The 14,134-nt window shown below is 34.1% G+C and overlaps 1 protein-coding gene and 1 pseudogene across 1 annotated transcript; one reads left to right on the plus strand and one right to left on the minus strand.

Annotated features, from left to right (window-relative positions):
- Positions 1-1,733: 1,733 nt before the first annotated feature.
- LOC143635568 (putative protein phosphatase 2C 42) lies at positions 1,734-4,984 on the minus strand. Its single transcript, XM_077103367.1, has 5 exons — positions 4,817-4,984; positions 4,195-4,592; positions 2,711-3,081; positions 2,383-2,619; positions 1,734-1,950 (listed from the first exon to the last, which is right to left on the minus strand). Exons 2-5 carry the CDS (start codon positions 4,529-4,531, stop codon positions 1,738-1,740), a joined length of 1,158 nt encoding a protein of 385 aa, XP_076959482.1. The 5' UTR covers positions 4,532-4,592; positions 4,817-4,984; the 3' UTR covers positions 1,734-1,737.
- Positions 4,985-12,471: 7,487 nt separating this feature from the next.
- LOC143635569 (putative pectinesterase 67) lies at positions 12,472-13,893 on the plus strand (annotated as a pseudogene).
- The last annotated feature ends 241 nt before the right edge of the window (positions 13,894-14,134 follow it).

A 14,134-nucleotide genomic window follows, 5' to 3' on the forward strand; every position in this document is an offset into this window, starting at 1 on the left:
AAAATATAAAGTAAACAAAAATAAAATAGTGAGAAGGAATTATATTCATTGATCTTAAATTTGATGATGAAGGTTAATTTAAGAATAAAAACTGATGATAAGGGCATGAATGTAATAACCCACTTATGATAACTTTTTGCTTCATATGCAAGACACGTGTCAATTCCTCCATTATTTTAAAACGTCTATAACTTTTTCATACGCTATTTTTTAGAATTTTTTTTACCATAATAACAAACGTTTTTTATCTTTAATATGATTATCATATTGTTATATAAAAATTAAAAAAAAAATTAGTGGGTTTTTTTATATTGTGTTATTTGGTTGTCCATTGTGTTTTTTTAATTAAGTTTTTCCATGCATTATGTTACAGATTTTCGTTATTGTGTTTTTTAGTTGATACTCATATTAAAGATAAAAATTAAAATAAATATTACTTTATTGTGTCTTTTTGTTCGTCATTGTGTCTTTGTGCTCAACATTTGTCTTTCTACTCATCACTGTGTTTTAGTTATTGTGCTCAACATTCACTTAAGTTAAGAAAAATAGTGTTATGTCCATTGTGTATTACGTTCAAGTCATTGTATAATATGTGGATTCCATTGTAGTTTACGTTTCAGGTCATTGTGTTATATGTATCTACCATTGTGTCTTACGTTTCAGGTTATTGTTATGTATTCATCATTGTGTTTTATGTATTAGATAATTGTTGGTATTTTTCTTATATTTACATATTATTACACAGCAGTGTTATTAGTATTTAAAAAAACACATTGACAACAGAAAGACACAATGGTACGCAAAAAGACACAATGACGTAATTTTTTTTTATTTTTTATATAACAAAATCATACTCGTATTAAAGATAAAAAACGCTTGTTATGATGAATTTTATTTTTTTTTTAAGAATATCATATGAAAAAGTTATAGACGTTTAAAAATAACGGGTAAATTAACATGTTACTTGCATATGAAAAGAAAAAATATGTACTTTACTTTATACATATCATTCATTTTTCCTTTGTTCCATACTTGATACATACAATTACTTAATGCTTGTCATTTTTGTTGGCTCCATTCCATGTGAAAAGAGAATAAATTAAGTAGACGTTTGTTTAGTTATCAAAGCAATAGTAATTTTCTCATTAACGACAAACACACGCCCTTTTTAATCGTAGTTGTAATTTTTCACAATTAATTAATTGTCGGCTATGATAATCGAGTTATCAATTTATGCATCATCTTGATACTTACTAGCGTTAGATAGAATAGAACACATGTTGCTGATATCAAAGCAAGCAAGAGTTTTAAATTAAGTAATTTCTCATATAAATTAAAAGATACCTTAACCTACCTATTATCAAGGCCCAACAAATTAAAGAGAAATGCACCCTGCTCTTGTTCAGTGATATAATTATTTCTCTACCAAAAAAAACTCAATGACTCCAAATTTGTTGCATCAATGGCATGACACAAATTGTGTCGGCTAAAAAATAAAATGTACAATACGGGTACAAAATTACTAAACAAAAACTCTTATTACACGCTCGCTACCTTTAACCAACTTAAGATTATTTATTCTAAGGAGGAAAAATAAAAAAGGTTATGATAAGATATTACAAAGATTCAACAACATATCCCATGTTTTTGTTTTCGCTTTTATGACCTCATCCCCTTCGTTTAATCGAACAAACTCTATATCTATAGAACAGAGAACCTAGTGGTCGTGAACCTGATTTAGTGTTCCAACGCGCTTCGAAGAGAGACACTAGGACCGCCGGTGCCTCCTTTACATATTTGATCGTAGTTTAAAAACAACACGATTACAGTTATATCATCGTGGAAGTGGCGCCGCACTCGCTTATCGATCTTCTTCAAATCAGAATACCTCATTTCCCGTTTCTTCGCTGCTTCCTGCAGAGCAGCTTTCACTAGCCTCTTTGCTATCCCCTGAAACATTCATTATTATAATAATGCTGCTATCACCATTATATTATAACTTATTTCTAAAGTACAATCACAATTCACAACTAATGCTTGTTAAGCTATCAAGCTCGAGCTTGAGCCTTGTATGGGAAGCCTGTTTCCTTAATGAGCTTTGTGTATTTATAAGTTTGACCTCTTTTGGACTTCTATGTATAACATTCATTACTGTGTAGCCTAGCTCAAGCCGTTTTAAGGTTTTTTCTCAAAATATATAAACTGATAAAAAAAATTAATTAATATATAATAAAAGAGTCGAGACCGAGCGTGAAAAACAAATCACAAGCCGAGCGTCAGCTTTAGAAAAAAAGCTCGAAACAAGCCGAGATCGAGCTTCATTAGTCAAAATGCTCCGAGCCGTTTACACCCCACAAGTTGTAAAAAGGACGAGAATCTTACAGCTCGTGGATTATTATGAACGATCTCCACAGCTTCATCGTTACTCAGGTGTTCCCATAAACCATCAGAAGCAAATATAAGAAAAGAATCATTCGGGTGGATATCATGTGTAAGTATTGATGGAGTAGCAGATAAAATAGGCATATCCGTTGCTTCAGGAAGTCGAAACTTTTGTGCTATTTGATCATTATTGTACTCTGAATGTTTCATATAAACATCTCCAATGGATCTTGAAACCTGTATGCATGCATACAAACAATTAATCCTCCTCACACAAAAACTATATTCTGTTTTCTCATTACAATATAAAAATAAAAATGTGAATAACCTGAATAATGCCTTTGACCCGCCAAACTCCATACTTCAAGGCAACGATTGAGGAATCATGCGGGTGTAGATTTTTCAATTCGTGTCTAACCTCCTCAAGATTTGCATTATGCTCCGATGACAGCTGTATGGCCGCCATGCCACCCGTGTTACCAACCTTTTTACCAAGAACAGCACGGGAATCACCAAGATTTGCGATAAAAAGAGTTTGCTGATATATTACTCCAACTAAGCAGCATGAACCAACGGTTGCAATGCTGGGGCGCGCATTAAATAACTGGGATACACGAGCAGTGAATCCATTCTCTGTTTGAAGAAATGCCCTTTTTATGGTCTCTGGGGTCACCACACCGTCATCCTCGGCTGATGCTACTGCATAAACACCAAACCTATAAGAATCTTTATTTTATTATTCTCAAACCCTAGGCGCATTTTCAACCTGTTAGTAGTGAAACATGTCAATTCGGGTTGCAAGCAATTTATTTTGTAGCAGGTCAAACTTAGCAAAAGATGAAACGCGTTGAACTGGTTAAAGTTTAAACGAGTCAAAAGTCGCTTGATGTGTATTGAAATGAGTTACAACACCCTGAACCAGTTGATTTAGAAAGAAGTTATATATTACTAATTTAGTAAAATACTTTTTAACAATAATGTTTAAAACATTAAATATTTACAAAATTCAAAAAAATAGAAATAAAATTTGACGGGTCAACCTGACCCGATACGGTCTGCACATGAAAGTACATGTTTTGACCCGAGGCGATTTTCACCCATTAAACTGAAAGCTGAAACCCATCCATTTTGCTTAGATCCCACCACTTATAGAAAAAATATATATATAATGTTCTTTTTCTGTGTACTCAAACTAAGCTTGTGGTATTTCAGTTATCACACGGCCTGTGACATCATGAATGTTTAGTTAATGTAGAACTTGAGAAAGAAACTCTTCTACATGCTTTAATGATTTGTAGCTGCTACTATGTATCCATATTTTTAAATAAAAATCAATACTTTGTAGCAATTACAAATGGATATATAAGTAAATCCAAAGATTTCAGCATTTACTTGGGACAAAGTTATTTGAAAAATTCACCGTTTTTGCAACTGAACTGGTCATAGTATCAAACTACCAAAACTCCAAAAGTACACTTTCAAACCATATTTTGGAATAAAAATGACTCACTTTGAGTTCAATCAATCACCAATTGATCAATTATACACTTTCTGAGTTTAGCTCATCAGTAACGCTTTCTGAAATCAACTATAAACTCTAAAAGAAACCAATTTGCTTAACTACGTGCATTTGGAAGGTACTCGGATGCACATTTTGTATATTAACCACCTAATTTGTAAAATATTAAAGTCTCTAGTTTTTGCACAATCAATTGCATACTAGCTACAACAACACAATTATCAAATAACAGATTAAATTTTCTTGTTCCCTTATTTTAATAAACTATAATACCACATAAAAGTAGAACAAACCATGGAAATTCCTGAACAAGTTATCGCAAACGTATCGGGCGACATCAGGCCCTCCATGACCATCATAGACCCCAACAAATGTCCCAAAAGAACCGGACTCAATCTGGCTCTGGTCTTCAAGCACCTGGTTGGCCTGGACAACAGCCATGGAGTACTCTCCGCCACTGTACTTGCCAATATCTCGATACCACAACAACCCGTCTCTTTCAAAGTCACCGCCTTCCCCATTGTAACCATTAACACTAACAGCAGCAGCAGCAGTGGTTTGGCTACTGTCACCCTTAACAACTGGCTTCTTCCAACACACAGAAAGCAGATTCATCAACCCTTCTACCATCCCACATTTCTCACACCAAATCCAACCACAAAGTTAAACACTTTTGCCATTATCAACCAACCTAGTATCAAGAAATCTTGAATGTCTTTTAAAGTTCAAATCTTTTACTCAAAATCTAGACAAGTAACAAATACCCAAAACAAAACAGAAATCATAAAATACCCAAATCAAGAAAATCTTGAATTTGTTTTAAAGTTCAAATCTTTTACTCCAAATAAGGTATATTAGAAATACCCAAACTGAAAAGAAAAAGAAAAATGAAAATTTTCACAAAATAAAAAATACCCAAATCAAAATCTTGGTTCTTGCTGGTAAGATCAAGAATCTTGAATCTTGTTAGGGTTTGGTTTAGGGATTGTGTGTTGTTTGTTTGATTGGATTGAAATGGAATGAAAATGGGTTTTATAGTTGAACCCTAGGGAAGGGAGTGTTGGGTGGTGAAGGAACAAGAAAGAAAGAATGTGTTGAATTTTGTTCTGTTGGGTTTGTGTTACTTTCAATGTCAAGGAAATCATGGGGACCTTCAAGTTATTTCTTCAAACTTAGGTCTTCAAAGAATAAAACAAGTTACCATTAAGGTAAAATAGGGTAGGACGCGTTTAAGTGTGTTTTGAAAATTCGATAAAAAAACAAAAATTCGAACCGAAACCCAAATAATCTGATTCGAATTCTTATTCGGATATTCAAATAACTAATTCAGATTCGGTTGGATAGGGATTTTAAAAAACTTCAGATAGTTCGGATTACTCGGATATCTGAAATATCCGAATAAATAATATGTGATTTAATTATTTTGAAGTTTGGCTTTATTCGTATTTGTTTTAGCTTTTAGATTATGATGGATCATAGATTTATTTCGACTTTTGTTTGAAGTTTGACTTTTCTTGTATATGTTTTATTTTAATTTTTCGGTTTTGTATTATCACACCCCGACTTAGGGCCTAGGCGTGTGACCAATAGTTGGTACATGTTTTGAAAATATATCAGAGTTTAGCGGAAGTCTTTTAATTTATAATAAAATATTTAACTTATTTGGAAAGCTTCTCGAATAATAAATATCCGAGTGTTTGATTTTATAAAACTTGTTTAAATATTGTTTGCAATATTTTAATAATTAAAACTGAGTCATCTCTACCTTGCGAGCATTTATCTTCTTGTATGACTATAATTCCTTTCTACATGTGCTAACTTTATTTCCTGTAATATTGAGGGGAAATACGTCAGCGATATTGTGACATTCGTCAATTTTGAGTCCAATTCGTTTTCGTTTTATATTCGCTTATCTTATAAACCGACCAGATTTATATCCCGAACATTTCAATTATATAAAATATTGGATTTTTTGTTACTAAATCATTCCCACGTGTTCAATTTGAAAAACCCCTTTTACGGATTCGAAAACGCATTTAAAACGCTCAAATTACATCGAAAACGAACTTCCGGTACCCAAAACGAACCACACAAGACGAGCTGACCAACCCAACCCCCCGTAGCACGCCGCGACGCGCGGCCAGGGAGGCTAGGTTGGTCACGTAGCGAGGCCCCATGTCTGCAGCATATATTTGTTTGTTGTGGTTTATATCATTTTACCCAATCCGAATTTTCTACCCACTACACCTCTTGCTTATCCTCTCAACCGTATCCCCTATTATCAAGACCCTTTTCCTTCATTCACCCTTGCTATCACTTCATCTTCACTCCCAAGTCAAACTAACCATAGTCTTTCATTCTAACTTGTTCATCTAATTTTACTAACACTTGATTATGGTGGTATAACATATATATAATATACACCCCTTGTTACCTATGGTAGTTGCTTATCGACTCCGGTTGGTTAAGTTTCGGACCTCGTAAGGCAAGGCTTCATGGAGGACTTTCGTGGTCCTTGTTATATATTTTTCGCATCTAACCATCTAACTTTACTAACCATGACTAACTACTACTCATTTTAGCTTGTACATCTTATTTATAAAGTTCCATGGTTATGGGTTCTAAGAGTCTAGCCTCGGTTCGACCGTAAATAGCTCTAGACCGGAAACCGAACTCTTGTTTAAAGACTTTACTTTTAATTTTTATGTTGTAAAACTTAAGTTTCTTCATTTATAAATTATTATACAAGTTCTTGGATATTTGGGTATGTGGAAACCATTAATGAACTATTTGTGAGATGTAAACTGAACCAAACCGAACTACACCGACTTTTACTCGCTTAAGGACACACAAGTGTGTTTTTAGCTATCAAAAAAAGACTTGTATATTTTTTTAAAAATAGTTTACAAACTGATTTTAATTATTTTCCTAAGTACTTGGAAATGTTGGATCCAACTTGATCTCATAACAAAGTTTGGACCGACAAAACCGAACACTCGTTCAACGTGCGTTGTTAGTTCTAAAGTAATAGAACTACATACCTGGTGAAGTGTTATTATATTTTATTGAGTTGTCTCATAACATTTATTATTTTGAAAAGTTGACTTTAGGTTTGACCAATTATCAAGACCCGTACCAACAACCCGAAAACTCGTTAAAGACCCGTTTTAATATCTTTGTCCCAAAGTAACTTGCATTTGTGCATTTTACCCACCTTATTACTTAACATAGGTTAAGTAAATAATAAGGTTAGATACTTTAACCCGGTTTCGAGCAAACTTACATTCTTAAATAGTTACATTTTAAACATTTAACTTTAATTGTTTACATTTCTTGTCTTTTATTTTAAAAAATTTCTAAAACAACCTTTCTAATTCAAGGCTTTTACTTTTATTTTAGGCCTTGCTCGTTAAACTCCATCCATCCGATTTCCCTTCTTTTGTCAATCAAGTTTTATACTTGAATGTGAGTACTTTCACCCGTTTTCCATCTTTTGTTTTGGGGATGACATTTCATACTTATTCAACTAAATTCTTTATTACTTGAATCTTAAACCACAAACGTTATTGTATACTTTACTTAAGGTGATCTATGCTTATATGCCTATGTGTTTATCATTTTTGGATGGTGGAACTATAAATCCTAGACCATTTGGCAACCCCTCATGGCAAGGTGTCGTTAATGTAATGCAATTAACGATAACTATAAAATCCTAGACTATTTGGCATCCCCTTATAGCTAGGTGTCGCTAACGTAATTCTATTAGCGATATCTATTTATCCAAGTTATTGCTTTTATTTATTGTTTCGTATACGAGATTTGTGGCTTTTTATTACTATATACTTATATGCTCAAAATTATGAATTGCTCACCAACCTTTGTGTTGATAAACTTTATTTTATGAAATGTTACAAGTTTGACTTTTGTTGACTCGAGGACTTGACGAAAAACGTTACCAAGACTATTAGGATATTAGTAAAACGAACAATATAATTGTTTACTTGTATTCAATTTGTTGTATGAACGAGACGTGTTGTTTATTGATTCATGAAATAAAATGAGTTGATTAAATATTGTCACTTTAAATAGTGTCTTGTGTTTTTGGGCAATCCATTGCACCCCGGCATGTTCCGCCGCCTTTGGTCGGGGTCTGACAGATATGCTGGTGAATCGTTGACTCTAAAAACATTTTATAAATCTTTCTTTTGACTGACAAGATAGTTTTCTTCACACTAAGCAAAAACGTCTATTTCTGGGATTGTGCCACTGCCATACACACATAATTTGCGGTTCTACGGGAACTGACGCCCTATTTAGTGAACTTTTATTATGATCTCTAGTATGTGGCCACGTAGCCATGAATGATAGACTAGATTAATTTTGTTTGGATCCAGACACATGTATACTCGATCTGAGTTGCTAATTTTATTTTTCTATCTTGTATTTTAATAGGGATCATATAGTCCCCATAAATCTTTATTTGACTGACGTTGTTTAAGATAAACAACCTGTTTATCTAGACTGAAAAAGGTTTAACGTATTCACCTGTGACTGTCTGTTCCGAATGATGTGGTGATCTCGTTTGAAAACCTTTGTGAATGAATGATTGACCTATAATAGGTTTATATATAAATACCTGGATCGTCTCTTAATTCGGCTACAGACCTTTAGTCTGGTTTTGATAGCTTCAAACCTTGATTGATCTTTTGTTTGAATAAAACATTTTGAACATGAATTCTTTCTCTTTATTTGCTAATCATGTACTATGTTTCTTCTTCAAGAATAAACGTTATTTGTCTATAGCATTGATATATTTGTCTATAGCATTGATATATAAAATCTTATGTTTCTTATTTTGACTATACCTTCAATGTATATTATATATCTAAATTTAAAGAAACATTATTTTATCTTAACATTTGTAATTATTTTGATCAAGGTCTAGGCTATATACCCGACTAGGGTCTTATCCATATAATAATAAAATAATAACTTAGGCAGAACCCCTACTTGATGTGGGTATACGGGGTTTATATGCCTAACTTGTACGAGCAGCACTTCTACTCTATGTCGCGTACTAAGTCTTTAAATGGCGGAACTTCGAGGCTTGGCACGCATTACGAGGTCGGCACGCAAAGCGAGGTAAGCCAGTCTTCAAAACTTATCGGTACGCGCTTCGATGCGGGACGTCGGGTCATCTCGGGTCGGCACGTACTTCAAGACATCCTCAGGATCGGCACGTTTTACGAGGTATAATGTCGGGTTTTTGGCACGGAAAACGAGTAAGTCGATGGCACGCCAAACAATGGTTGGCACGCAAAACGATGTAGAGAGAGAAAGTATTTCTAGATAGAGAGTGGAGTGGTGTGAAAATGAATGTGCCATAAGCTACCTCTTGATAGCTGTAATCCGGTCCCATCGTGATACGCGACGGACCCTTTGTTATGGCCATCGCGTATCGCAATGACTCATGTTATTAAGAGAGCGCCACGTGTCGCCACGTGGCCTGACACATCTGCCACATGTTGCTACGTGGTGGACACGTGTCATCTTTTTATGCCACCTCTGTCACGTGTTGTCACGTTGTGGACACGTGTCATCTTCTTAGACACATCTGCCACGTGTTGCGACGTGGCGGGCACGTGTCATCTTCCCATCACGTATCGCAATGTCTCATTGGGTATGCCCATCGCGTATCACGATGGGTTAAGAAATCAGAAAAAAAATTAATCCCTTTACTTTTACTAACTTGTCATATTTGAATCGAAATTTTGGGGATGTTACATGTATTTTTATTAATTTAACGTTTGTTTTTTAATGCTTGTTGTACGGTTTGTCTCGGGTTATTCGCTTCGGATTGGATCGGAATTCGGATAGGGTCTTAAAAATTTCAAATCCGAACAATTCGAACTGAATAAGCTGATTAATTCGTTATCCGATATGATGAATACCCCTAGGCGCATCGTTGTGATGGGTTAGACTTGTAGTATTAACGTGTTAGACGCAATGAGTGTTAAACTCTCAAGGACTCTTTAATCTTGTAAATCAGTTTGTTACTTGCAACCATTCAATAATAAACGGGAGTTTTTTCTCTTCTTGTGTAGTTGATATATGTAGGTTGGTTTGACTGGCATTTCATTGGCTGTTGCAATATCGTTTGGAGATGATAGATTTGATTATGTGTTTATCATCTTCTCAAGGAACGACATCACGTCTCATCAAATATTGTTATATCTTAACATCCTATGCATATATGAGGTGGGAGATATAGTCATGGTTTATCTTCACAAGAAGCATTGTTATATCTTAACATCCTGTGCACATACACTAAGCATTCTATGTTGTAGATATCTACAAGCACCGCCATCTGATACTGATGTTTATCCTATAACCTCAAGGTTGAGTTGTTTACAAGTGAGGAGAACAATATGAAGTTGATTGAAGAACTGACTGACTCGTACTTGGACTTGCTAGGCGAAGACAAATAAGGTAAAATGGTCTAACTTAAAAATGGTATATCTTGGGCTACATTTAGGGTTTTGGGATCCATAACTATGAGCAAAATGATAAAGACAAGTTGAGTCATGGACAAATGACCATAAGTGATTTTCACTTTTTCCTCAAGAATATTTACGATTGTTTGTTTTCGTTTCACTAATCAGTATGCATTGTACACACTAAGATTATGTGTTGTGGGATAACTACAAGAGCTAGTTATTGTGTCACGTTAATGCCATATAGGATACTAGCCATCCGTTAATTTGAGATTTTAAGCGTTGTGGGTTAAATAGGTTTAATTATATATTAAAAGAAAAGAAAAACAAAACAAAACAAAAAAATGATGATAATAATAATAATAATAATTTGTGATAGCTATTAGTGGGGTGGACCCACTTTATCACGTCGTAATGCTCATGACGTCTGGTTTGAGGCGACATGATGTTTAAGACGTTATCATGCCCATGTGACGTGAATGACACCTCCACAACACAATGCCTAATAAAATTTGACGAAAACTTAAACGGGCCACCTTTACATTCAAACAAAAATTTTAACTAATTGAAACATATAAGACAATGTATTTAAAAGGGAAATATAAATAAAAATGCAAAGAGCACGCATGATTTATGGAAAGATTCCACAAATAATTGGACCTAAAAACAGTTATATGTTGGAGACTCTTTCCATAAAAAATGGACCTTATTGTTCATTTTGGCTTCTGATTCTTTGTACAAGTAGGGTCAAACACCACACACCATCACGTTTGTTATGTATGTGTGTAGCTCCCAAATCTTTAACAATGTTTTGCTTTTGTTTTTTTCTTTGTTCCGATTAGAAATGTAGCGAGAAAATTGAAGTTTCAACATGATTAGACTCTATGTTGGTATGTGTCCCGTCCATATACTTACAACAATAGAAACGTCTTTAAGTTGTCGAATAATGTTAAAATATGTTTTTTCAGTGCTTTACGTTGAAAGTTAAAATTTTTAATTGGTTTGTTACATCAGCTAACATTTTAATTGCAACATGAATAAAACATTGGGGATTGAAAAGACGGATTTTGAAATATTAGATTAATATAAGAAATTTAAACAAATAGAAATGCGTCTTAAATTGTTTGATTAAACTCTCACAAGCACCCAATCATTAGTCAAGTGATAATGATTTTAGTGTTTTACTACTTTTGTTAAACAACCATCAGACATAGTTATTACGAATTTCTTGGACTTTAAGATACAGAATACAACAATTTGTATTATTAAAAGACACATTTGTATGTTTTAACTAGAGTGAACTACGGTTTTTGTCTCTCTGGTTTGTTCAAATATGCGGTTTTAGTCCAATAGTTTAAAATCTGTGATTTTCGTCCCCGTGGTTTCATTTCACTTGCAACTAAACCCAAATTTATTAACCCCGTTAAGTCTGGTCATTAAACCCATCAGCGTGCCCCTCACTAGAGGGACATTTTTGTCCTTTTTCTCCCCAAATAAACCCCTGTCGTAATTCGTAAACCCCCTCACGTGAGAGGCTGGGGTGTATTTGGGGAAAAAAAGACAAAAATGCCCCTCACGTGAAGGGTATGCTGATGGGTTTAACGACCAGACTTAACGCGGTTAATGAATCCGGGTTTAATTGCAGGTGAAATGAAACCACAGAGACGGAAATCACAAATTTGAAACTCCTGGACTAAAACCGCATATTTGAACACGAAAACCGCAGGTTACTATTTTAACTATAAAAAAATCCTATTGACTTTATTATCAATAAGAGAAACCATAAATACATTATATTTTTAACTATTTGATTATTTACTAACATACATTTATTATCTGATTGGATTTATAAAATGAATTGTCTTAAACATTATACATAAATCATCTCTTGGATGGAACACAAATGACTTAAAAATGGAAAGTAAAAAGTGATCAACTATTAACCACACAAGCATTGTTAGGAGGAGGAAAAAGGTGTTATTAACACCTTACAAAAACATGACCTTTAAACCATAAAAACAAACTTCAATTCATGTACTTTCATCCCACATTGTCTAAAAAAACACATGTTTCGCTATGTTTCGTTTACATGTAAGCCTCTTTAAGACGTTAAACGTTATATATACATTCACGTTTATCACATCTACACTTTTCTTCGATGGTGCCAATGCTAGAGGTTTCCGCCCATCCGCCGTGGACGATCTAACTTCAAAAATCAGAAATGGAAAAATAATTACGGTTGATACTAATGGGTCGATACAAGATGCTATTGATTCGGTTCCTCATGGAAATCAAGATTGTGTAGTCATTCGTATCAAGAAAGGAACCTATAGGTGATAATACTAATTTAATTATCAATGTTTGATCACTTTATATGTCACTTTATTATTGTAATCGTTTGAATGGTAAATATAAATTTATAAGAAAAATATTATCAATCATAACATAGTTTATATTTATTTAATGCAAGGGAAAAGGTGACAATTCCAAGAGTAAAACCTCATATTTTATTAAGAGGAAGTGGAAGGACTAAAACAACAATTGTTTGGTCACATAGTTCACAAAACAACTATGAATCTTCCACTTTCAAAGTTGAAGCTCCTCATTTCATTGCCTTTGGTATAACCTTCAAGGTACAATTTCCTTTATGCATAAACACAAACTAACATTTAATATATATATATATATATATATATATATATTACAATGCATGTTCATGTTTTGGACAGAATGATGCACCTGTAGGCTTTGCTAACACCTCACATAACCAATCGGTAGCGGCATACGTTGGCGCTGACAAAGTTACATTTTATAGTTGCGGATTTTATAGCGCGCATAACACTCTTCTTGACAACAAAGGTAGACATTACTATGATCGATGTTACATTCAAGGTGCCGTTGATGTCATTTTTGGCCGTGCGCGATCTCTCTTTCATGTAACTACCACTTACTAATAATATACTATATCACAAACATATAATATAACTTTGATCAACATATTTTTTTATATTTTAACTATATAGGAATGCGAGATTTTTGTGATTGCGGATAAAAGAACAGAGATTCAAGGATCGGTTACAGCTCATACCCGAACAAGTAAAAATGAAAACACGGGCTTTGTTTTCCTAAAAGGGCGAGTTTATGGAGTGGGGCATGCTTTCTTAGGTCGACCTAAAGGCGACCATTCTTGAGTAGTTTTTGCAAACACTTATATGTCTAAGACGGTGAGGCCTGAAGGATGGAGCGACTGGAACCATCATGGCAGTCTAGAGTAAGTTTATATGCATATACATAATTAGGCAGTGTGCTTAATTTCTAATGACTGATTTGATTTTTTTATGTAGGAATGTATACCATGCCGAATACAACTGCCATGGTCCGGGGTCAGGTACACACGGGCGGGCTCCATGGGTGAAGAAACTTAACGGTGAACAAGCCGCACCTTTCCTGTCTACAGATTTCATAGATGGCAAACAATGGTTGGTAGCAGGGACATGATATAAATTATATGTGCATCTATAAACTTTTGTAAACAACTAGCTTATTGTTGTGTATACTTATTAACCAATACTTCCAATTAAGTTGCTCATATATATTCAATGATTAAAATCAAACACTAGATGTAGAATCATACTGTAACTTGCTCAAAATCGCCTTTACCACCGGAAACATGATCGAGGTGGCACTTGGAGAAACATTAGAAGCGTAGAAAACGAACGAACAATCACAACAAAATTAG

The sequence above is a fragment of the Bidens hawaiensis genome, unplaced genomic scaffold, assembly GCF_021521415.1.
Source record: "Bidens hawaiensis isolate Kalapana, Puna unplaced genomic scaffold, B.hawaiensis_p1.1 tig00007577_1, whole genome shotgun sequence".
In the NCBI taxonomy this organism is placed as follows: domain Eukaryota; kingdom Viridiplantae; phylum Streptophyta; class Magnoliopsida; order Asterales; family Asteraceae; genus Bidens; species Bidens hawaiensis.

Excerpts from the sequence above, each read along its gene's own strand:
- LOC143635568 (XM_077103367.1), bottom strand. The coding sequence starts at position 4,531 with ATGGTAGAAGGGTTGATGAATCTGCTTTCTGTGTGTTGGAAGAAGCCA. Across the intron at positions 3,082-4,194 it reads CTTGTTCAGGAATTTCCATG|TAGCATCAGCCGAGGATGAC; the intron begins GTTTGTTCTACT and ends GTGTTTATGCAG. Across the intron at positions 1,951-2,382 it reads TTCATAATAATCCACGAGCT|GGGATAGCAAAGAGGCTAGT; the intron begins GTAAGATTCTCG and ends TGAATGTTTCAG.